Consider the following 26,372-nt stretch of genomic DNA (forward strand, 5'->3'; position numbering starts at 1 on the left):
TACCAGGCTGGTAAGTATGACAAGCTTAGGTGTGTGCTTGGCTCAGTGCCATGGCATGTAAAACTGCAAGGGCTGGCTGGATGTTGATAGTGCATGAGAGGTGGTTAAGAAGTGTTTGCAGGAGGCAATGGTTGACTGTATACCAAGAGTCTGAATAATAAATCAAGTAAGGGTTAAATGGATGAATAACACTATTAAGCTTGAGCTGCAAAAAAAGAAACAATTGTGGAGGGAATTTAAGGAGAAAGGTGACCAGCAGGTGCAGAACAGTATAAAGCTCAGGCCAGGATAGTAACAAGGGTGGTAAGAAAAGCTAAAGCAGATTACGGAAGAAAATTGGCCATGCAGGCTAAAGAGAATCCCAAACAGTTTTTTCAATGTGTTGCAAGTAAAAGGAAAAATGTTCATGGCAGAATGATCTTAAAAAATGCTGAGGGTAGGGAGGTAACCGAATCAGTTGATATAGTGGAATTACTGAGCAAGCACTTTGCAAGAGTATATCATCCAGGTGGTGACATTGCAGGAATAGAAGAACCAACAGCTTATATGGAATTGTGATGAATGAAGTAGAGTTAACTAGTCTATTACAGAACCTCAATGTCAATACATCTGTGGGATTGGATGGTATACCAGCTCGTGTGGTTCATGAAGCAGCTAAAGAATTGTCAGTGCCCTTGACCATTTTGTTTAATTTGAGCCTCGGGTTGTGGTCAGTCCCAAGGGGATGGAAAGAGGGGAAAATAGTTCCTCTGCATAAAGGTGGTTCTAAGGCTGCTGTTGAAAATCACCGGCCAATAAGCATAACAGGAATCATTATCAAGGTCTTAGAGAAAATAGTCAAGAGGAAAATACAAGATTGGATAGAAGAAAATGGGATACTGTATCGGGGACAGCATGGTTTTGTGAAGGGTAGGTCATGCCTCAGTAACTTGCTCGCGTATTATAACACAGTGATGGCTGAACTGGATAAGGGTAATGGGTTTACAGTGATTCTACTGGACCTTGCTAAGGCCTTTGACAGGATACCACATGGAATTCTAATCAGTAAATTGCAGCATTAATGATATAGGGTTGGTGAGATGGATAGAAGGGTGGTTGACAGAGAGATATCAGAGAGTGGTTTATTCAGGAGTAGAATCCACAAGACGGCCTGTGACTAGTGGTGTGCCACAAGGATCTGTTCTTGGACCACTGCTGTTTAATTTGTTCATTAATGATATAGGAAAGGATATGAGAGGAACAGTTCATTTGTTTACAGATGATGCAAAGTTGGGTAGGGCAATAATGAATGCAGATGACGTCAAAATTTTGCAAGATGATTTGGATAGATTGGAGGTCTGGGCTAAGGTGAATGGATGTCAATTTAATGTGGCAAAATGTAAGGTTATACATTTTGGGGTGAAAAGATTAGCAGCAGATTACTACATTGGTGGAACTGTACTCCAGGAAATTGATGAGGCACGAGATTTAAGAGTGTTGGTGGATAAGGAGTTGAAGTTTAGGGGGGGCACATTGCAAAAGTGGCCAAATCAGCTCATCAAATCACTTGGTTGCCGAAGAATACGTTGACAAGCAGAGATAAGCAGGTTATAGTTCCTCTGTATCGAGCCTTGATAAGATCCCATCTCGACTACTGTGCCCAGATTTGGTCACCCAGGTTTCTTCTTGATTGGGAGGAGGTTGAGAGGCTCCAGAGGCGAGTGACCAAGATGATAGCAGGTCTGTGGAATGAACCTTATGAGAACAGGTTGAGGATTTGTGGTTTGCAAAAATTGATTGATAGGCGGAGGAGGGGAGACATGATTGAGACATTCAAATTACTGAAGGGTTTCTATAAAATTAATTCAGAAGATATTTTTAAGAAAAGGGCTGGTTGTGGGAGGACTATGTGACATCCATGGAAACTGGTCAAAAGTGTGGTTAATAAAGGTGTTAGAGCTGGGTTCTTTACTTTTAGAGTGGTGAATGAGTGGAATGGGCTGCCAGAGTCTGTGGTGGATGCTGTGATAGTGAATGAGTTTAAGGCGAGGTATGATAGATACTGTATGAATGTCGAATAGTTGTGATGAATATGATTTGGGGCCTCCCTCGATGAGTCTAATGACTGCCTGGAGTTGCCCGTAATAATAATAATATCCAGATTTAGCTTGACGTCTTATAGACATCATGGCCGGTTGGGGTGTTTAAACGACATAACTATTCTGGCTCCAGTTGGTAACAGTGATCATGCAGTACTCACTTGGGAAGTGACTAAATTTATGAATGTTCCATTTAGCAAGCAGGAAATTATAACCTGCTAAAGAGTATGCTGAGTTATGCACCATAATATCAGTTATTAGACGGGAAGGATATCAACAATGCATGGGCAGTGTTTAAAAATATTTAAATGATGCAATATCAAAATGTGTCCCTAGAATTTGAAGAATAAATAGAGTAGCAAGGAATTGGATGTATAATCTTATCAAACAAGAGATTCATAAGAAAAGGGTGATGTGGAAGAAATACTATGTGCATAAGGATGATGTCAGATATGAAAATTATATGGAGCAGGACAGAAGAGCTACAAACAGAAAGTTAAATTTGAAAAGAAACTGTCTGTGCCACCTAATGACAACCCAAAAGAATTGCATTATTATGCTGCAAGTAAGTGAAAGAATACCATTTACTGAATACAGATGGTATGCGTGTGACAGATGCAGAAGAGATTGTTCAACTAAGTGCCCATTTTGCTAAAAGCTATCAACTCGGTATATGCAACATTAAGCTCACTGCTACTACTTTCATTGGATGAAGATGCTCAAGTGTATGAGGAGGAGGTACTGTTGCACAAACTGAATAAGAATTCAACAATAGGGATATCAGCACGAATGCTAAAAGTGTTCAGCCAAAACTGGCAGTTTTTTACACCAGACTGAGACTTACATTTACTATATAATTTGAGTCTCAGAACAGGACAGATTCACATGAGCAGAAAGAATGTATGGTAATCTTATTACACCATGGTGGTGCAAAGACTGATGTATCCCGCTATTGATGTGTCAGTATCTCTGCAATTTTTTTGAGAAGTTGGTTAGGGCTCGCATACAGAAATGAGTTGACAGAGAATCTGTACTTTGCAATGAACAGCATGAGTTTAGTGTCTCATGCAATGAACAGCATGAGACACTAAGGAAAAGTCATGTTTGAGCCACCTGCCCATATTCTGTAATAATGCAACCGTTGAGTTAGACATGGGGGGTGGGGGGATGGATACACCATGATACTTTTGGATTTTGCATTTGAATTTTTGGATTTGACAGAATACAGCATGGCAAAACTGTTGCATGAATTGGAGAATATGGGATTGGATTATAAAAGATTAGCAATGGATAAGAGGATGGCTGACTGACAGATATCAAAAAGTGGTTTATGAGGGATGTGAGTCTGCAAGATTTATGGTAACTAGTTTGTACCACAAGGATCAGTCCTTAGTCCACTGTTATTCAGTCTGTACATTAATGACATTGGGAAGGATTTAACAGGCAACATACTGGTGATGAAACAAAGATGAGTAAGATAATCATGATGTGGCTAATATTCAGTACTTATAGAATAGGCAGTCCATGCGATTAGCCTAGTGGCTATGCACTTCGCAACCATATGCCTGTGAAGGAGTGTCCTATACAGTCATGAATATCACCCTTAGGGGATGCAGCAGAGGAGTGGCAAACTGGCTGCATTAATTCTCCAGTAACCCCTCCTAACCTGTCCTAGACGGATAAGAAGGATAGGGTATAGGTAGAATGGGCTGTTATTGTGGGCATGGAAAAATGGATGCAAGTTCAACGTCAGTAATTGTAAAGTCATGAAGTTTGGCGTGATTAGATATCCAATGTCATATTACGAGGATGGTCTGAATAGTTCTCGGCCTAACAATGAAGAAACGAATTTATAATTTCAAAATTATTTTTATTTTTCAACATAATCTCCCTTAAGACTAATACATTTATTCCAGCGATGCTCCAACGCCATTATCCCATCCCTGTAGTGGTTCTCAGTAAGATCTGCAAAATATCTCTCTACAGCTGCAATCACCTCTTGATTCAAAGAAAAACGCTGACCAGCAAGGAAGAGTTTATGTTTTGGGAAGAGATAGAAGTTAGAGGGAGCCAAATCTGGGGAATAGGGTGGATGTTCCAACAATTCATAGTGCAGATCCCTTAATTTTTCCATTGCCAAAACACCTGTGGGCAGGTGCATTGGCCTGATGAAAGATGATTTTTTTCTTCTGCAAACCAGGTCTTTTATCACGAATTTTTTCATCGTGTCTGGTTAAAAGATCGGAATAATATTCCCCGGTTATTGTTTTACTCCTTTCAAGATAATTAATAAACCAAATGCCTTTAGCATCCCAAAACACCGATGCCATGACCTTTCCTGCTGATGGAGCAGACTTTGTCTTCTTTGGCACTGAACAACAACCGGCTTCTGTCCACTGTTTTGACTGCTGTTTTGATTCTGGTGTGTAATGGTGAATCCAAGTCTCATCCGTGGTAATAAATCGATGCACAAAACCAGTTTTATTCTTGTTAAAATGTTCCAGGCACTGTTCAGAGATTTTCATTCGAGTGCATCTTTGATCTGCTGTGAGCAAGCGTGGCACCCATTTTGCACAAAGCTTTTTCATTTGCAATTCTTCATGCAAAATATATCCTACACGTTCTTTTGAAATGCCTATAGTCTCAGCAATTTCACGCACTTTGACTCGCCGGTCATCCAATATATCATGCACTTGATCAATGATTTCTGGTGTTGTTACACTTTTTGGACATCCTTCACATGGATCATCTTCAAAGCTGATACGACCACGTTTATATTCGGCAGCCCATTTCTTAATTGTTGAAAACGAAGGAGAAGAGTGCCCATAAACTTTTATGAACTTTGAATGAATTTCTTTTGGTGTTAAACCTTCTTTTACAAAGAATTTTATAACCACATGATACTCAATTTTATCCATTTCAAGGGATACAGACAACAAACTTTGAAATGTAGAGATAAGGATGTCTTTTTGCATCTTTAGATTGCCTTGATAAGACCTCACTTGGACTATTGTGTGCTGGTCTTGTCTTCTGGTTTCCATTGTGATTCTGGTACAGTAGAGAGAGTGTGTGCAAAGGAGAATGTTAAAAATGATATCAGGATTGTAGAATATTGACTATGAAGACAGATTGAGAATTTCTGTCTTCATAGTCAATATCAAACAGGAGAAAGAGGTGTGATGTGATTGAGACTTACAAACTTCTGAAAGGGTCATACAGGATTTCAGCTGATGGAATTTTTCATTTTATGGAGGATGGGGAAAGGGTGAGAGGGTATCCTTGGAAGTTGAGAATGAATGCCATCAAGAAGGGGGGTGAGAGGTAAATTTTTCTAGAGGGGTGCGTGATTGGAATGGATTGCCATTGGATGTTGTTCGTGCAAGCGGTGTGAACGAATTCAGGAAAAGGTATGATAGCTGGCTCTGGTAATATATGGCTTTCTCGGTGAGTCCCTGACTGTCTTGGAGGCATCTCTTAATAATAATAATAATAATATTTTTGGTCTCATTCAGGATACAAGATTTTTAGGATGAGAAGATTGGGATTCTCATCCTATAAAATTGGCCAGAGAATACATGGGTTTTACAGCCATACCATAGCATACTTTATGGATAGGATTACCTCCGTATGTAACATTAATTAGGTTTATGTGAAGCCAAGTCACTAGATTGTAAAAGTCACTAGAATGCAAAATGAAGTTGTATTTTTCTTATAAAATTATACATACAGTTAAATAAATGAAGTGAGCAATCAGAAATTTATACATAAGATTTTAAAAATTATTTGACAGAAGAATGGTATAGCGTGTTGTTAGTGAGAATACTGTAGTTTTATATAATTTTGGTATTGAGTTAGTATAACTGGCTTGTGCAATGTAGTTTTCATTTTCCATGAGATGATGTACTACTGGGATTATAATGCAGCAATACGGAATTAGGCTTCCAGTATTGATCAGATATATCAGAAATATTGATCAGAATTATGATAGCATATAAAGGATGGCAATAACTATACTTAGCCTAATGGCTACAACAGGGGGAACTGGATTATCTAACCTTATCTTACTCATAATAATATAATGCATGATAGATATGAAAGTTACTATCAGAATTATTTTTGATTAGTAATATTACTAGACAGACTATCATCACTTATTTTCTAGACTGACTCTCAGTTAGCTGAGTGGTTAGCAATCTGCTGTCCAACTGTGAGCTTTGGTTTCAAATCCCATGGGAATGGCTGTTTTGGTGAATGTCTCTAGGTGGGAGATGAATTTTAATTGCTTGATCTGAGACCACCTACCCACTCTGTTTGTGGAAAATTATTATTATTATTTTGTGACACCTCCAAGAAGTCCAAAGACTCATTGAGGGAGGACACCTACTCTACAACTTGCCATCTGCACCACACTCCATCCACCAACTACATCGAACCTCTACTACCATCATCATCATCATCTACATCAATGCTATCTACTGCTACATTAACATAATTTATTGCCCACTACCACTACTAATATTTTTTATCTGTTAATTGCATGTGCTCTGAAGGGGCAGATTTGTCTGTATATGGGATGAAAAACCTGAGTTCTGGGAGGAAAAAACCTTACTACCTCAGTATGAGATTGGCTGACTAACCTTCAATTGAAAAAAATCCTATAAAAATTCCTCCGATCACAAAAAAATTGAACTTTGGCCTTTTCTAATCGAAGGGTTCAATGTACCACCTTTCTTCCAATTGCACTATTGGAAGAACTTGAAGAATAGTTTGAAAAAATTCCATGTTTGATTTCTATAGCAGAGTTTTAATATTAATGTGCTGTAGGCTAAGAGCCTTTCATGGGTGAAATTCAATATATTGTGGTGTGTGTAAAACTCTCATCCTATAATATCAGCTGAAACTCATTTTTTATAAAAAAAAAATATGTTATTTTATGTGTGTTATCATTTATTTTCTTCAGAAAAGTCAGAAAAATTTGTGCAGCAAATAATTTTTATAATGAAAAGAAGATGTATTATATTGAAGACTTCAAAACCTTAAATATTCTCTTTGCACCACTTATTTCCACTCTGGTTAGAATATAAGATATTATACAAGAAAGCATATAATAACTTGCAAATATATGAATAAATTAAGGAAGTTCTGTTTATTTCTTCTTTTTTACTTAAGTAAAAATATAATGTAATTTACTTTTGAAATTTTTTATTGAAAATGTGGGTGAAAAATCTGTTTTCCAAATATAGCTTTCAAAGCTATTGATGTTTTGTGTTTTGTAGGTATGTCTTCTTCCTCAGCATGTTTTATTCGACTTAGTAAGGTATGTTTTTTATTGCATTTTAATTTGTATGATATTATATTTGTAATATTCAACATCATAATTAAATGTAAAATGGTATTCTAGAATAAATTAAGCAATTATATTAGAAGTTAATTTAACGTGCAGGTATACAGCCGGTCATATGATACGTTGAGTTTCAGACCACCTTTGTATGGCAAATCACTGTTTTTTTCCTTCTTCTTTTTCCATTTGTAGATGCATCTAATGGTTTAGTAACATTTCAAACAGTCTTATATGTTTGTGCAAATGACGTAAATAAATGCTTTATTTACACCAGATTTAGAATAATTTTTGCTAATGAAAAAAGTTATTCTCAATAACTGGACTTAAGGGAACATGCCAGCCAGTTTGATCATCAAATGACACCATTAAAGGTTGTTCCATTTTGCCAATAGGACTGTGACATTTATAGATAACTGTAATATTAATTGTTGTAGTACATTTTATTTCACTAAGAACTTTATTTGTGTTTTAAACAACTGCAACAATAGGTAGTGCAAGGTAAGTTTAGCATACACCATCTCTTTGTGTTCAATACACCATCGTCACTAAATAATAACTTGAATCTTAGTATGAAATAGTTTACACATCTTCTTTTCAGTGGAGCCACAGCACCCTTACTGTGAATTTTATCTGCCATTATTAACAACAATAAAATAAAATAATAGTTATAAACAGTTTATAATTCACAGTAAAACATGAGAACAAAGAAATGTAGCGAGCAAAGACATTGTAAATAAACTAAGTTCACGAATACTGCTCATTGGTTGATTCACAGCTATGCTGCTAAAACTATTGTATGAACAAATGCATCTTCATATAAATGAGCATTGATTATAATTGAAAAGAATCATTTCAGTGAAGGCAGCATTGCATAAATCGGTATTGGTCATGATTGAAAAGCATCATATGAGCAGATTGTTACAAAGCAAAGCACCGTAAGGAATTACTGTATCCATTTTAAGCATTTCAAAAATATAGTTTAAAAATGTTTAGTGCATGGAAAACAAGCAAATTTACTATGCAATTAACCTCCAATTCATCTCTCACCATAGTGAACTCATTGGGACCATAGACGTTGATTATAGTGAATAGTTTGCCATAAGTGAATTTCTTTTAGCATTGTACTTATGGAGCTTTGGCTGGCAATTTTTCAGTAGTTTGTTATAGTGAGAGTTGATAATAATACTTTTTATACTTATGTAGTGTTTTGCAAATGTTATACAGTAAAATTCTGTATTAGAAGAAGAAGAAATTATGCAACAAATAATTTTCCTTGTGATAAGAAAAATTGGATTAGTTTTAAGTCTAAAATTTAGCCTCTACAGTTAGTAGAAAAATTTTATTGCTTTGCATCAGACCACAGCCTTATGCCTTGCATAAGCTTGAAGGCATAACCTTCATCTCAACCATAGTTCCGATTAAATAGGTTTATGACCTTTCATAGGTGAGATTCACATGAAAGAGAGGGAGAAAATAAATATAACGTGGTTCCCTCAATGAACTCCTGACTCCCTATAGGTCTCTATTAATAGTAATATTAATATAATAATAATAATAATATTTTTTTTGGTCTCATTCAGGATTACAAGATTTTTTATTCCCCCCCCCCCATTTTATAGGATGACAAGTCTATGAAAAATTTTAGTTATATATCTACTTCCTTTACATTATGCCAACAGTTTTATATTTTAAAAGCATAATTTAGAAATGTTTTATGATTCATATAGATAGTGATAGATAGGTAGTGGAACCTCTTGATCTGAATACTAACATTCAGTATTCAGTAGTGTTTAATAATTTGGATATTTTTATTGCCATGTCAAATCTAATGTGATACAGTAAGTCTTCTCTTTATGTGTGTTCAATTTATGTGTATTCAAAAGTTTCATGGAGAGGCAGCAAGGTTTTTCATCTCATAAACTAGCATAAGAATATGTTCAGTTGACAGATACAGCATATTATGTTGGTAGGATTAATTAATTTATCATGACATTGATTAGGTTTCTTTGAACTGAGATATTTGGCTGTGTCAGTACAGTTGAGCCTGCCATGTAAAAATATGACAATATTAGAACTTATATCAAACAAAATGATTCTAGGTATTTTGAATTGCACATTTTGAGACAATTGAATATATTCAATTGTAGTCTTGGGAATAAGTTTATTTCCATATTTAGATTGCTGTAATGACTAGTTTCATTTATTTTGAAGTTTTCTGGACAAACAAATTTAAGTATAGGAATTAAATGTTATGAAATGTTTTTTTTTTTTTTTAATTGGTTGTTAATCAGTTCAAACACATAAAGGAAATTGACTAGTTTTACCACAAAGTATGGATGGCTTCTTCTGGGCAAATAAAGATGATAAGTGAAATATAAGTTATTATAAAAAGATTATTGAATATATTGTCTTTGTCTTCATTTAATGGAGCTTTTGTACCAGTAGATGAAGACAAAGACTGTATTCCAGTAGACTGTTGAAAGTTTTTTCGCTTGGTTATAATTTATGTTGGAGATGCCAAGAAATTCTTGTTTAATCCTTTATTCAAGTGTAAGCAAACAGTGCACAAAGTTTGTGTGTGTTACTTTGTGCATAAACTTTATTTACTTACACCTGGATCAAAGATTAAGCAAGAATATAATTTCTTAACATCTTTAATTTAATTCTAATAGACTATTTATTCTAGTATATATATACACACAGACCTCTAAGGATGTCTGATGACAAGATGGAAATATTAGATATCTTCTGAAAGAAACAGTCATCTTCTTCTTAGTATTCAAAACTAGCCTATTGAATTGGAATGGAAACTAAAGTCACTTCACCTTTTAACCCCTAGATTGTATACATTACCAAAAATCCACAAAACTGGCATCCATTTGAGACCTATATTGCAAAATTTCACTTACTACCTCTTGTCCAAAGATCTTGCTCACATCACTCAGATTTTTTCATTAATAACTTGACACATTTTGTTTAGGAAAAAAAAAAAAAAAAACCTAATATTTCTTTCTCGTGGGCATTCTTGCAAGGTTGAATGCCTGCTCTTTCTTTCTTTCTCTCTCTCTCTCTCTCTGTAGCTCTATTTATGGGGGGCGGGGACTTTTGAAAAATTTTTTTGTTAGCCAGTGTTCTAGTAGTTGAAGTTTTGAGCCTTATTGAAGACCTCTTCTCATCAAATGTCACAAGACTTTTCAAGTACTGCCTTCAGTCAGGCAGATTTGTTCAAGTAGAATGGTCATCTCTATAAACAATTTTTTGGTCTCAACATGGGAAGTCCCTTATCTCCTCCCTCTGCAGATCTATTTATGAAGAACTTTGGGAAAAGGTTTTTATTATTTTTTTTATAGCCAATCAAAAGCCTGCTATCTGATGGAGATAATATTTCCAACATTTTTATTTTAGCAGTGTGGATTTTTGTCTGGAAGCATTACATTTCTTATTTAAATAACTTTTTAATTGCACTTATCTATTCATCCTAAAATTAATTTCACCTTATAATTAGAGAATGAAGGCAAGTTGCCATTTCTCTGTGGTCTGATCTCTCAAAAAATATCTGAGAATAGATTCTCTTTGGATGTTTACTTGAAAGGCTACTCATTCTCAATGGCTATTCAAGAAGAACATGCAAAGAATGCTATTTCTAGTCCTGCCCCACAACATGATCTTTGCATTCATTATAAAGACTCAATTTCAATCCCTTATGCAAATCCGTAATCTCTCCATTAATATCACTGACCTCTTTAAACCTTATAACATTGGAGTGGCCTGTAAACCTATTGTTACCATACACAGTCTTCATTTCTCCCAAGGACAGTAATCTCCCTTCTGCAAACAAACTTGTGGTCTTCTCTACGTAGAGTCAGACTTGCTGAAGCTTTGAAATAAGAAAGAAGGAACATCTTAGTGAAGTGGCTTAAAACAGAAGACACACACACACATCATATCAATTGAAACAGATTCTATGATATTAGTAAGCAAGTATTCTGGAAGAATACTCTCTTGCTAATCTGATTCAAGATGCTATCCATTCATTCAACATTGCTTTCTCAGCATAAACAAATGACTTACCCTAAATGATGTCTGAAAAACATTAATTAAATCATTTAATATAGCTGACTTCAACTTTTTAGTCAATCACCTACATACAATGCCAGAAAATAGATGATACATGCTACACTTCACTGGCTCCTTGTATTTCAATTGTTAATATTATAATGGTTTCTCTACGTTTTTATTTTTATTTTTTTATTATTATTCTTTGTATTTCACTTATCTTTTTGTTTATTCACTGTGAAAAAATCACTTCTCCTTTGTAGTAAAACTAGTAGTGTTTTTCTTTATGTATTTGTTAGCAACCAATCATAACCCAATATATTTTCATAACTGAACTCCTTATCTTGAAGCTTCCATTATCAACACACAAAACTAAATATTTACAAGCCAGCATTTCTCTAGTTCATGCTAATAAGTTAGACACTTTAAAATAGAATCCAGTGAAGACTAACTGAAATGGAACAAAGAAAGATTATGCACCTAGCATCATACGTAATACTGAGTGTGACAATTGCACTCTTTAACAATTGTTTGTCAGTATTATCTTTGAGCTGAAGGGAAATTTTGGCTATGCACCACTTTTTTCTCTCCCATCTAATGAAGTAAATACTCTATAAGGCAGGCTGAGCTAGTCAATTATTGAGTTCTCAGTATATTTTTTATGCTTCATATGTTTCATTGATGGTAAATTAAATATGGGAATAGATAACAGAATCAACAAAGCTGGTATGGTAGGAAATCAACTGAATAAATTTATATGGAATAAGAGAGAAATTAGTCAAAACAGTAAGTTAGCTGTATACAAGACAGTGTTCAAGCCAATTTTAACTTATGGATTCTGAGAGCTGGGTTAGAAGTAAAACACTTGACCAATATCTCAGGACTCTAATATCGACCACAGATATTAGAGTCCTGAGAAAGATTAGGGACATGAACAGATGGCATGAATGACAATATCATATTAAAAATGAGTATATTAGGAAAGAACTTCACATTGTTAGCATCTAGGAATGTGTTAGCAGAGCTAATCTCAGGTAGTATGCTCTCACTTAAACAGAATAAGAGAGGAAAGATTAGCAAAGCAAATGTTCTCTGCCAGGTTGGCAGGAAAAAGGCCATAGGAAGAAAATGTGGGTGGATTGATACAGTAAAAAGCACCTTAAAAGACAGAAATAGAAGATCTGAAATGTTGGAGTTTTGACAGGTAACAGATTGATTTGGAGGAAAATTGTAGATAGGAAGTTAGTAATTATATAAGTTTTTCATGTAGTACTATCATATCCTGTATACTCCTTGAGAATACTTGTCAGGAATTTAATGATGATGATGATGTTTCATTGCTGCTACTAATTTCAAAAATAGTTTCTCCAGCTTGTAACTACTTCTACTTGACTCAGTAGTTTTTCAGGACACCTCTCTTATTTGAAGAGGTGTCCTGAGTATTGTCTGCCATTCCTGACTTGCGATAATGATGGTAGAAAATGTATTTTTTTGTGTTTTCTGAGGAAAATGTTAAGAATTTGACCATAGTAGGTCATACACTCCTGGATGTAACAGACGATGAATTTGTCATTAGCTAAGAGTTGCCAGTGCACAGAGAGAAAAATCTGTTAATACCTGTCTTGGAGAGCACAAGAAATATATTTACTGTTATCATACTGGTACATCATGTTTTGGACATGTAGAAGTCTTTACAACTTGGAGAGACTGTTTTTGGATTCAGCAACAGCAGCAGTGAAACTTCCTTATCTCAATAAGTATGGTTGCATTAATTTACCTTCACTGTATTTTAAGACCAGCTCCAATCCAACAATTCTAAATTTCTTTTTAACCAACATTAGAGGATGATTAGTTAGGATTTTTGGTCTTTTGCACATCACAATTTGAATTGTTTCTAACACTAATTGCCCTGTATATTCTGGAAAGTTATTTCTGGTCTGCAAGTTGTTTGTTTGAAATCCAGTGTGAAATATCAGGTACTTAATAAATATCATATTTATTCTGGTTTTGATATTGTACCCTCAAACATAAGATGATGCTTCATCGTCATCACTTTCCTGAAATATACCCCCAAGTAGTGTATAGGATACTATGACAATACTACATGATTAAATTTATATTGTTATTAATCTTCTATCGATACTTTTCCTCCAAATTAGTCTATTACTGTTCAGCACTTCAACATTGTAATATTTAAGAGTTTGGTCTTTTAGAATGCTTCTCACTGACTCAATTTGCATAGACCTTGGTCTTCCTTTGTGTTTTTTTCCCCTGGCCATTGTGGCATTAAATACCCGCTTTACTGGCTGTTCTTCTCCTATTTTGTGTAATGGGAAAAAAAAAAAAAAAAAAAAACTTAGTCTACCTGTCCGAACATTCTTAAAGGCTAACATTGTTGAGTTCCTTCTTAATATATATCTTCATTTATAACATGATTCTTCTGTTGATACTATCTATTTGCTCTTCTGATTTTTCTTAGTACTCTCATATCTCTGTCTCTAGTGTTGGATTAAGTGCTTTATTTCTAATCCAACTCTCAAATCCATAACTTAAAACTGGTCTTCTGTGTTTCTACATATTTTCATAGTTTTGGTCTTTTTATTGCTGATTTTCATGCCAAATTTATTGAAGCTGTTATTCAATTTAGTTAGAGAATCTTGAAGACTTATACTGGATTTATTTAGGAATACAACATCAGCATAAAGCAAAGAGCTAAGTTGGATATCTCTGATTTGGATATAAGTTTTAATACCACTTTCATAATACAGTCAATATAGATGATGAATAAGAGTTAACTTTGTCTTACACCTGATTTTACATCAAACTGCCTTCCTGTACCTCCTTCAATTCTAATTAATGACTTACAACTTAAATATAGACTAATATATTGCTCTGTATAATGTACCATTTATTCTATGTAATGACAGTATTTAAAAAGCTTTTCTCTGGACATGAATTGTATGCTTTTCCAGATCCATAAAACTTAAGTATAGATCCTCGATATGTTTCAACAATTTCAGAACTATTTTTGTAAAGTAATGGACAGAACTATCAACAGCCAACTTCTATTCTATTCTATCTTGAAAGTACTCAACTAATAAACAGTTGACAAGTATGGATCCTGCCAATGCTGTTCAACATGATATCTGCTCACCCACACACTGCTGGAAAAGTTTGGCAAATCTCAAGTGGTTTCACTAGATATCTCCAAAGCTTTTAACTGGGTGTTGTAAAATAAAGTCGATTGTGCCTTTGTAAAATATATTCTCTACTTTAATTTTTTTAAAGTAGACTACTCTATGTTTCTTAAATTTGCGTTATTTCTTTGTCTACTAAAATTTCCCTTATGTTCTATTCATTTCTCATATACGCACACATTTAATACTTTACTCAACTTAACAATAATCTGCTTATCTTTGGCCCCACAATTAATCCTTTCTAATCTTACGTATGTTCGCTCTGTTAGTGTAAGACCCTTGGTTTTAGTCTGTCCACTATAACAGGTTACCAACTCCCACACTGTGTAAGAGAAATTTATTTGTTTTATGACTGTGCCACTCTAAATTATGTATACAGCATGAGAATTTAGGTTTGAACATATATGAGATCTGATTCTTAACATACTCAATTCCTTAAAAGCTAGTCGTGGCAACTCTTATTTTGATCAGGCTTGCAGGTTCAATATTTATTTGGAAACAGTGCATTGGCTAATAGATCAGGCAAGAGATTTATGCAAAAACATGTTTATTTTATGCTAAGTCAATTGTATAATGCATTAGATAGATACCAACATAACATATACATACTTGTTTATAACACTTAGCTATCTTGAGCTGCCTCTCACATTATACTTAGCTATGTATTCTATTTAGGCATACATAGCAAGCATTTAGCTTCTCTCTCTCTCTCTCTATTCCTGTAACTTAATAATTGACTAATCACAATTTAACCTCAGTAAGCATACATACAATCTCAAGTACAACTACTGTAACATTAACAGATCAGAGCCTACTCACATTTTCGTTTCACATACAGTCCTAACAACTTGGACGATACTTCCATAAGTTCTGCTACACTTTGCCTTTCTTCCTGGGTGCTGGCTATAAATTGGACGGCCCTTGGCGGTCTTTCAGTGACAGTTTTCCGGGACAATTCAGATTGAATCTCAGTAAGACTCGTACCACTGTTGATGCCTTGAATTCCACACATATATAGCACGTTTGGCAGCTACTGGAAATGCATTGGACGGTAATGGTCTCACCTGGAGTCACACCTCGACACGAACAAACTTGAGAGAGAGAGTGTGTGTGAGAGAGAGAGAGAGAGAGCTCCTAGAGCCCTTTTATAGCTCCGTTCATTCTTTGTTCTTTGGCTATAACTCCCCGGATCTTCTGCGTACCTGATGATGTTACTTGGGCTACCTTCATTTTTGGCAGCAATTTTCTATATTTGTATGACCTTTCGAACTTTTGTTCTTACTGGGTCAAACATAATCTGGCTAATCCCTTATTTTCACATAGACTTTCAATATACATCGTTATATACACTTAATAGCAGAATATTTACAGTAGTTTTAAAACTTTACAATTTCTGATTTCTACATGATTTAGAACCTATGTAAAAGCAATCGCGGGAATTTGTATAACAATTTACCGTGAGAGATTTTTCAGTGTGACACAAAGGGCCTATTGAGTAAGCTTCCATCATTCGCTCTGTGTCATGACTTTTGCAACTGGGTCACCAGTTTTATCACTGATACACATTGCATGTGATGGTTCCCTATTTTCTAACTATGCAACAAATGCCGAGGTCCCACAAGGTTCTCTCCTCTCACTCACTCTGTTTCTTCTATACATCAATGGCCTGTTCCAGTTGACCACCAATCTAACACACAGTTTTGCCAACAACAGTACACTACATACCTTGCACCAAACAAACCACCACAACTTACAGAGCGACAACCTCTGCAAGTCTAAATTCTGATCTCTAAGCCATTCTTCAACAGAACTTGCCAATTTCAATGCCTGCAAAATGCAGTTATGCCTTATTTCCCACAAAAAAGAACCATATTATCCCAGCCTTACCTTTGACAGTACCCAAATCTCTAAGAAAGATGACACCCCTCTCTCTCTCTCTCCTTGGGATTACCTTGTCATCAAAACTCTCTTGGCATAAATACATTACCACAATTCCGTCCTCAGCATTCAAAAAATTAAGATTCCACTTTTGCTGAAGGCATTACTTTACCCCAGAACAGCTATTAACTATGCACAAATCCACCCATCCATCGAGTACTGTCTGCACATCTGGGGAGGTGCCCCTAATAGCTCCCTAAAAATACCCCATGCAGTCAGACTAATTAACAACTCATTTCTTACCAACTCACTCCAACTACTCGCCCAGGTGTCTAGCATCTACTGCATGCATCTTCTACAAATATTTTCATAGTAAATGTTCATCAGAACTATTATCAATAATTCTCCCCCTCTTTCTCTCTACCAAATCCATTGAAACGTGCATCCACCCAGCATCCCTTCACAGTCAACTCCGTACTTATAGAACAAGTTTTTCTTCCTCTTCCTTTATTCCTATTGCTCCCATGATATGGAACAGCTTTCCATCTCATGTATTTCCCATATAATAGGGATATAATACACAGGCCTTTGAATTCAATGTGAACAAGTTCCCTGTTTCTGAATTCTCTTCCCATACTTGGTAATAATGTACTTCAAGATGACCAACTGAACCAACATGTATTGGCCCAACATTTAAAAAAAAAAAAAAAAAAAAGTGAAAATCTGATCTTGACATTCTCTATTTGATCTGAACCCTTTCTTCTTCTCCAAGTTTCACTTTTAATTTTTCTTAACATCTTCTCAAGTATGCTTGCATAAATCTCATCTGGAACATTAAGTAGAGAAATTCCTCTGTAATTCTCGTGTTCAGTTTTTTATACATGGGAACTGTGAGAGAGAGAGAGCTCTACTCCAATCCTTCGGAATTCAACATTTTGACCAGGCCTTCTGATTATTTAGTGTTGTCATTGCGTAATTCCAAAGGCCATGATTCAGATATCTACTCCAGCTGCCTTTCCACATTTCAGGCTTTTGATAGCTTTTTTCTACCTTATTTTGATATGTAGTCCTATTTTCTTTTCTTTTGAATAATTTCTATTAGTGTTTTATTACTACTCTATTAGTATTTTATTACTGCTTGTTTCATTTAACAATCGTTGAAAGTAATTTCTCCAGACATCTGGCAGTTTTCATGCCACCTTATCATCTTTATATTGTAAAAGAACTAATACTCTTTCTTCTATTTTTAAGCTTTTTCAATAGTTTTCAGAACATGAAAAGCCAAACGGCTATTTTTCTGGTGACCTTAATTAAAATGAAGGATTCTCCGATAGTTCTTTGGCATGAAACGCATAGATCGTAGTTCTCAATCTTAGAGTTTCACTTACTGGCTGTAGAACAACAAGGGATTTTTATCCCCTTAATTTTAGTTTTCAGAACATTTTGTCACTTTCTGATATTTATCTTCTATATTCTTATCAGTGTCTTCCATTGACATTTGTTTAGCACTTTTGTTGTTGTATGTGCCATCCAGTTGTTTTCGACTCTTAGTGATCTTGTTTACAAAGGCTCTCCATCCCACACGGCCTCCTGTCCTTTCTTTCAGCAATTGTAAGTTCAAGTTGGTTTTTTTTTTGTTGTCCATCCAACTATTTTGTGGTCTTTCTCTTCTCATTCCCTCAATTTTCCCAACATAACTCTCTTTTCCAATGATTCATCAGCTTGCATAATATCCAAAGTACATCAACTTCTGTTTAGTGATCATCACCTCCAAGGAGCATTCTCTCTTTATACTGTCTAAAATCTTATTTGTCATTCCTGCAGTCCATAGGATTCTTAATAGTCTCCTCCACACCCATAATTCAAATGAATAAATTTACTTTCTGTCTTTCTTCTTAATAATCCAGCTTTCACATCCATACATCACTACTGGAAATACCATTGCTAGTTCACCTCGTGACTATCTTTCTTTTAATTTCATCTTCACATTTACCATCTTACGTTTCTGATTCTGGATTCTATAAAATATAACTTTAATAATTTATATTTTATCTCTTTCTATTACAAATTCATTTAAATTGCCAGAAGCCATCACTTTTGTTTTGCTGATGTTTTAAGCCCAGATTTGTTACTTTCTCTCTTAACCGATAGAATCAACCGCTCCAGATCTGCCTTAGTTTCTGCTATGAGGGTTGTATCATCTGTATATCTTAAATTATTTATTTTTCTGCCACCAATCTTAATTCCAGCTGGTCTTTGTCTAAATTAGTTATTCTCATAATATGTTCACTATAAATATTAAAAGATATGGTAGCAGTTAACAACCCTGCTGCACCCATTTTTCCCCTCAGACACTGTCTGTTTCTCCGAGAGGACTGTTTTTACTGAAGCTTCTTGGTTGTCATACAGTTCTCTCATCAAGAGGATTAGATGCTCAGGTATTCCCATTGATCTCATTACAATCCACAATCTGTTGTGATCCACACAATCAAAAATGTTTTCTATAATACTTCTAAAATTCTCTTGTTCTTTCCATAATACATCTCATGTTTGCTATTTGATCTCTAGTTCCTCTGCCTCTCCTAAAGCCTGCCTGTTCTTGTGGCATTTCTCTATTCATATATGGCTCCAGCCTTTGTTGGATCACTTTCAGCATAACTTTACCTGCATGTGAAATTAAATGATGGTTCTATTTATCCATTTCTCCAGGACTCTTTCTTCATCTTCTTGTCATGGTACCCTAGCTGAATCACTCACCATGTTCTTCAAGAGTTTGCCATCGAGACTTCAAGTTTGGTTCTTATTTTCATACTTTTTTCATATCTGTATACAGTTGAGTCTACAGTTCATCTGTAAAAGCTGCTCAACTTTCATTCATGATAAAAACTTCTTATATATTTTTTATTTTCAATATGATATTCATTTTTATCCTGTTTAAAACTAAGTGATGATCACTTCCTGTTTCAAATTCTTGTACTCTTCTTATCCTGAAATACTGTGAAGATATCACTATCAACAGTAACATGGTAAGACTTTCCTTATTTCTTGTATCTTCTCTTCATGTGAACTTGTGTATATCTTTATGTTGAAACTTGGTGTTAGTAATGACTGGGCTGTATCCTGAACAGAAATCCATCAGGTACTTTCCATTATGATTAGTCTTGCCATTTTCTTCAAAATTTTCAAAATGTTTTCTATATGTCTGGTGGGATTCATTTCTTACTCTGCTGTTTAGATCTCTCTCTCTCTCTCTCTCCCCCTCCCTCCAACAAGGACCAGATTTTCCATTTTCTTTGTGTTAGCTGCATTCTCTGATGAAAAATTCCTGCACTTCTTCCTTAGGAGAACCTTCTGTGAGACCATAAGCACAAATATGTTCTGTTTGTCCATTTCTCTATTTTAAAGTTTATCCACATAATTTGAAACTGCCTTACAATCAAGAAATTTATCTTCATGTTTGGTGTTAGTTTCCATCACTACTTCTTACTTTCCTTGATCATTATTGCCTAAATGTAACATCCTATACCAGCATTTCTCAACTTTCATTCACCTTTCTAAGCCCAAGGACCAGTAAAATGCCTAAAACAGTTCTACAGACTACTAAGTTATGTAATTTTTTTAAAAACCCATATAGGGATTACCAACATTTTGGAAACACTGTGCCATTTATAACATAATAAATCTAAAAGCATGTTTTAAATACATATGGAAACATAATTAATTAAATTGGAAGTAAACGGTTAAAAGTGTATCATCATTGAACAAAGTGTTTTAATTTTTATTAAATAAATAATATGATATAATTATATTACTACTTACTTTTAATGAGATGGTTGAGCTTCTCGGCCCTTGCAGAGTTGCTGGATATTTGACTCAATATTGGTCAACTTCAGTCGAAGATTGGCACACATACTAAGACGATTTCTGTATTTTGTTTTTATTTGAAAGTGATGAAAATCTTTTCTCACAAAGATAGGTTGTAGAAAATGCATGTTGATTTTCAATGCTTCTTCAGATAATTTGGGAAATTCACTTCTCACTGAAGGCAAGATCCAGATCAAGCCAAACCAAGATCACGCAATTGCATTTTAAGCCCACAGTCACTTGAAAGCTCAATTAACTGTTCTTTTTTTTATAACGAAAGGTCGTTCTCATGCCTGTAAGCCTGAAATGGATCGCAGACTCACAGAAATTTCTTATAAAAGTTATTTGGAAAATATGTTTCAAAATTCTGTTTCAGAGTTTTGAGGTGGTCAAACCCTTTCCAGAAAGGGTTTGACCACTCAAAATCAATATCATTTTCCACTAAAAAAGATTCCAATGTTGGAAAAGGTGCAAATTGTCTGTCTTTTACATAACTAATCCATAACACCAGTTTTTTCTCGAATGCTTTTATTTTGTCTTAGGCATCAAGAACAGTTGAAGAATCTCCCAGAAGGGAGAGATTTAGTTCATTTATTTTCGAAAAAATGTCTGAAAGATAGGATAGTGTTGATAACCAGGCTTCGTCAATAACGGGTGATGCAAAACCATAATTATGTTCATTTACAAACAATAAAATTTCGTGCCTTAATTGAATAACCTTGTTAGTACTTTGCCCCTGGAAAGCCAGAGAATTTCAGAATGAAACAAAAGTTGTATATATTCAGTGCCCATTTCATCACAGAGTACTGAAAATAACCTGTTATTTAATGGTCGAGCCTTAATAGCATTGTATAGCACAGTTTTAAATTCTAGTGGCATTCCTTTGGAGGAATGCCACTAGAATGTACCCTAGAATGTACTAAACAATGTACCCAATTCATATTTGGAGCTACTTCCTTGACCTTAGAAACAACCCCACTGTGCCTGTAAGTGCGCAAGCTCAAACCGAACAGAAGCCCATACATTTTTTCCAATGGATCCCTTTGTGTATTATGTAATTATTGAGAGTGTGAAATATTTCCACTTGTTTGGGATGACAAAGTTCTACAAAACAGTATATCATCATGAATGTTGTTATTGTACACATATCTTATGTAGCATATTAACTGCGCATCATTTGTAACATCAGTAGTCTCGTCTATTTGTAATGCATAATAAGGGCTCTTCTTAATTCTTTCGATTAACTGGGATTCTATGTCACCTGCCTAAATCTTTTAGTAACTTGTGGTCAAACATAATTTTTACCACATCTTTTATAGGCTGGAAGTAGTAAATTTTCCCCAATAGAATGAGGTTTCCTTGTTATTGCTATTAATCGAACCAATTACCGAAACGATATCTTTCCCATGATTTAATGTCCCTAAGCATCGCTGAAAAAATTCAGTTGGCTTATTTTTCACATCACAATGTTTAGTTTTTGAATGTCGTCAGAGTTTTGTAGGCTTCATGCACTCGTTCAACACTTCATAACACAAAACACATTGAAGTTTCTGTTCACTTTCATTTCCACACCAAGCAAATCTGAATTCAAATATGAACTGTTATGTTTCCTACTGTAGTTTTTCTTTGAACTGCTTGTTTCTTCTACTTTAATAGTATCAGATTTACTCGCCGTTACAACAATTATCACAATTAACGATAGCATCACATGTTTCATTTTCTTTTCTTTTCAAAGTCCTAGTTCTAAGCCACTTTTCCATTATTAAAAAACGTTTCCGAAAAATATATAAATACTGGGGTTAACTCACGACTCACTTTGTGCAAGTATCACTTAGCACTTCTGAAGATATACTGAGGCTTGGTTGAAGGAGGAAAACCTTCAATAATAAAAATAAATAAACAACAAGCAATTGGTTGAAATATGGATAACATATGTTTACTTCAAATCTGACGAAACAGCAAGGGAAGGCAGAAGCATTAAAACCATATTATTGCTCACTTCACCCCTATTTTATTACTCATCATTCTGCTGCTACAATAATTTGTAGTGGCAGAATGTTCATGGAATAATCATTCTGCCGCTATTTGTTTGCTTTTTAAGTATCCATTTTATTTCAATAATTTTTACTTATTCAAGTTTAATTTGTTTTGTTTGGATAATTAAAATATATATATATATAAATTTATTAATTTAAGTCTGACTTTGGACCATCATCGTGGACCACCTGTGATCCACAGACCACAGGTTGAGAAACACTGTCCTATACAGTTTACGTCCCAAATTGCCAGTCCATGCTTGTTTTCAGTACCTTCTAATGGGGCACACTACCTAAATGTTAGGATTGGACATTAGATCAGAAGCCCTGCTCAGTTCTCTGCATTCCTTAAAGTTTACGTGGAGGTCTCCACCGAGTTATTTGGCTTTGACTCTTAAGTGGCTCAGATGAATACTTAAAGAAGTAAATTTATCAGGTAGGAAATATCAAACAGCTATGGTATTGGCTGACTTTGGGATATGCAGACCAGACCAAATTTGATCTGAATAAGAATTCTCCTGCAGTTAATTTTTCCTGTTTTATTCTTTTTACATATATTCACACATACATAGGGAAATGTACGTGGAAATACATAGGGAAATGTACAAACAGCAGCCTGCTTGGCCGAGTGGTTAGCGTATCCGCTCTCCAGCCAAGAGGCTGCGGGCTTGAATCCTGCATAGGCATGGATGTTTGTGATTGTCTTCCACCTTCATACATTCATTCACCCAAGTATAGATACACTCTCCCAATACGGACTGGGTCACCATGGGAGTAGTAGACCCAAGCCTTCCACAGTGGGAGAGGCCTTCACCCTGCAGTGGATAGAAAAATAGGCTGTTCATCATCACGTAGGGAAATATATACAGAAATATGCATATAAAAATGCATGGAGATAGAGTAATTTGGCTCACCTTCATTTATTTGACTATGTGCTGACTGGTAAATGCTGTGTGCATGAGTTTAATCTGCTAGAGAGCAGGAGTACTGAACATAGGCACTGATGATGGATATCTAAATTGGTGTCCCAGCCACCTCTCATTTCAAAAGTCTGTTGATGAATGACTTTTGAATTGTTTCTATTAGCAGCCTTTGCTTGCTTTCTTCAAGAATGACACTATTCAGGATTTTTGTCATGCATATCCCAATATTGATCGAAGGTATGTTTTCCCAGCACTGTTGATGATATGAATTGCATGTTGAGTAGTGATGTTTTGCTTGGAACCATATATTGAATATGGCTTGACTGGTGGTTGTGTACAGATGAGTTTTGGTGTTTGTGCCCAGAGAGAGAGAGAGAGAGTGGTCATTTAGCTTAATGTTTCCTTCTGTTTTATTTTTTAGAACATAAGTTTTATTGCTATTGATCATTCATCCAATTAATTCTACATTTTTATACACATTATCTAGGTTGTTTTGGGCAGTCTGAATGCTAGAGTTGATTGGCACATCATCATCTGCAGAGTATAGACTGCTTATGAGGGTTTTGTCTGTTGAATCTTCAAGAGTTATTCTTTATCCATTTCTTCTGAATCTGAAAATGTAGTCAATGGTAATAATAAAGAGATATGGTGTTAAAGGGTCTCTTGGAAAAACTCCAAGAAGTAGGAAAGCGCTCAGTCAGCTCTCTGTTAACCATTATTGTTGCTAGTTCTGGTATGGTTCTGCTGTTGCTTTAAATATTTGCTAGGGAATGTTGTAATAACCTCAAATATTGAACATCCTTTGTCTAAGTGATTGAAATATTGAATCAAATTAAAGGAAGGTTATTATCTTTTGCTCCTTCTAGCATTCACTACCTTAGAAGGTAGTGAATAGCATAGTTATTACATAGCAAAACAGATACACACTTCTTTTCAGCTGCTATATAAAACTAAGATCAAAGAATGTATGTCGTTCAAGAAAGAGTTTCAAAGCTACACCTTGAAGATAAAGTTATTTTAAACTAAGGATAATAAAATATCTGCTTTTCAACAAGTAGTCAATCCAATGTTTGGGTTAAGAAACTTCCAAACAAGGTGAATAGATATATTTGCCTTTTTATTAGTGCTTTTGATTAAAATGTTTCAAACTTGCTTGGTCTCATCAAAGACCAGTGAGAAATCCAGAATGCTAAAATGGTTCATGTTTGAAGTAGTTCATGTATTCTGCTTGAGTGTGATAGTGATTATTATTTTAAAAAAAAGATAAAGTATTGATTTCTCATCAAGTGCACAATATTTGTGTTGAGAGATATCTAAAGGAGTTTTGAAAGTGAGCAGTGTTATGAAGCTTATGTGACCTTCATTATGGGTTGTCTTGTACTGCTTGAAAAATACACTCTCTGAAGAGTATATACTTTTCCAACTTTTATTAGTTTTTGAGTGAATATATTTGAACCATTGACCTTAAAGCACTGTTTCATAATTTTAATTTTTGTTGGAGGTCAGGTAAAAATCTAGAACCCATAGCTTTCAAATTTGATATACCTTGATGTTGTGCATTTCTTCCCCTGCCAAAATAAAGTATGTTACCAGAATGTTATGATGTTTAATTATGAGTCAGCTTGTAATTTATATTTATGCTTTATTCTTCTGACAGCTATGCCCTATGGCTTTTAGAATGTTCCCATGACTCAAGTCGTTGTCATGCTACCATGTTTTTTGGACTAACTTTTGCATTCAGAGTAATATTAGAATTATTTGATCATCAGGATGGACTTCGTAAGCTATGCAACGTGGTAAGTATGGAACTTTCTTTATTTGGCCTAATTGTGGAAGTTCTAATAAAAATTAAAACTTAAATTTAAAAATCATGTAATATAGTCACTTTTTATTTTTATTGGTACAACAGGCAACAGTTTCTTTAAGACATCTGCATTCTAATATTCAACATTTTGTATGCAGTTCTAGGGGGGGGGGTGCTCATAAGTAAGAATTTTTAGTTGATGGCAAAAAAAAAAAATCAGAAGAGCAGTTTCGATTTAGATGTAGTTTTATTTACATTAATGCCAATTCTGTGACATGTTTTATGTCATAACCTTATTTCTTGCTCCTATTGAGACATTACTGCCTGCTTTGTCAATTTGCCTATTTTGTTATAATGGAATGTAATAAGTAAGAGAATAGAATATGCACACATCATTTTATTTTCTCAGAACACTCATGCATACCACAAAGTAACCAGCTAATGGCAACCAGGGATGCTAAGAATAGATATGGGGCCTGTAAAAAAAATCCCCTTTCCCCTCTCCAGAAATGGTACAGCAGCTACTAATGGTACTGTTGACAAAGACAAAAACATATACAACAAAGTTGAGCCCTGGTAATTTGTACTGCCCCTCCCCCCACCACAATCAAGGGTTGTGTGGGGAGGACAGCACAAATGAATGAATGTTTTTTATCCATAGTGTTTGTTTAATAATGGTACAGAAGAAATTGTTTAATTTTCTTTTCATAAAAGTAATAAAAGATGTACTGTAAGTATTAAAATGTTTGAAAATCATCATGTATCATTAATAAATATATAAATAAATATGCATAGGCATGTATCACTGACAAAATGTGAGTTTTTCCTTCACATCTCAGACTGATAAACACGCTATATAAATAGTTAAGATATTTGCTTCAACATTGGTAATTACTGATGGTAAAAATTAGAAATAGCATTAACAAAGGCTTATATAATTGACCAAGTCAGAGTTTTAATAAGTGACTACAAAATATTAATCGACTGTGTTTCCCATCCCAAGCTGACATCTGACTTGTGAATCAACACAACATTTTTCAGTTCCTGTATATATATGTCAGTTTATAGGTGAGCTTATGGTCTCATTTACTAAAGAGAATTTAGCAAAAGATGATGGCAAAATGTGTGTTTCTTTGTCTGGTTTCACTTCTATATAATATCCACTCACCCCATTCTCTCACTCACAAAAAGAGCT

General features: G+C 34.8%; 1 protein-coding gene across 2 annotated transcripts in view; it reads left to right on the plus strand.

Annotated features, from left to right (window-relative positions):
* The window catches only part of mahj (LisH and WD40 domain-containing protein mahjong), a 490,280-nt gene that overhangs the window by 177,314 nt on the left and 286,594 nt on the right, over positions 1-26,372 (plus strand). For both annotated transcript variants that reach the window (XM_090400879.1, XM_090400880.1), the window contains exons 13-14: positions 7,355-7,395; positions 25,031-25,169. In XM_090400879.1, coding sequence (XP_090257005.1) covers positions 7,355-7,395; positions 25,031-25,169 — 180 coding nt within the window. The remainder of the gene's footprint in view (positions 1-7,354; positions 7,396-25,030; positions 25,170-26,372) is intronic.

The sequence above is a fragment of the Typopeltis vanoorti genome, chromosome 11 (assembly GCF_054136105.1).
Source record: "Typopeltis vanoorti isolate ZY-2024b chromosome 11, IOZ_Tvanoo_1.0, whole genome shotgun sequence".
Lineage (NCBI taxonomy): Eukaryota > Metazoa > Arthropoda > Arachnida > Uropygi > Thelyphonidae > Typopeltis > Typopeltis vanoorti.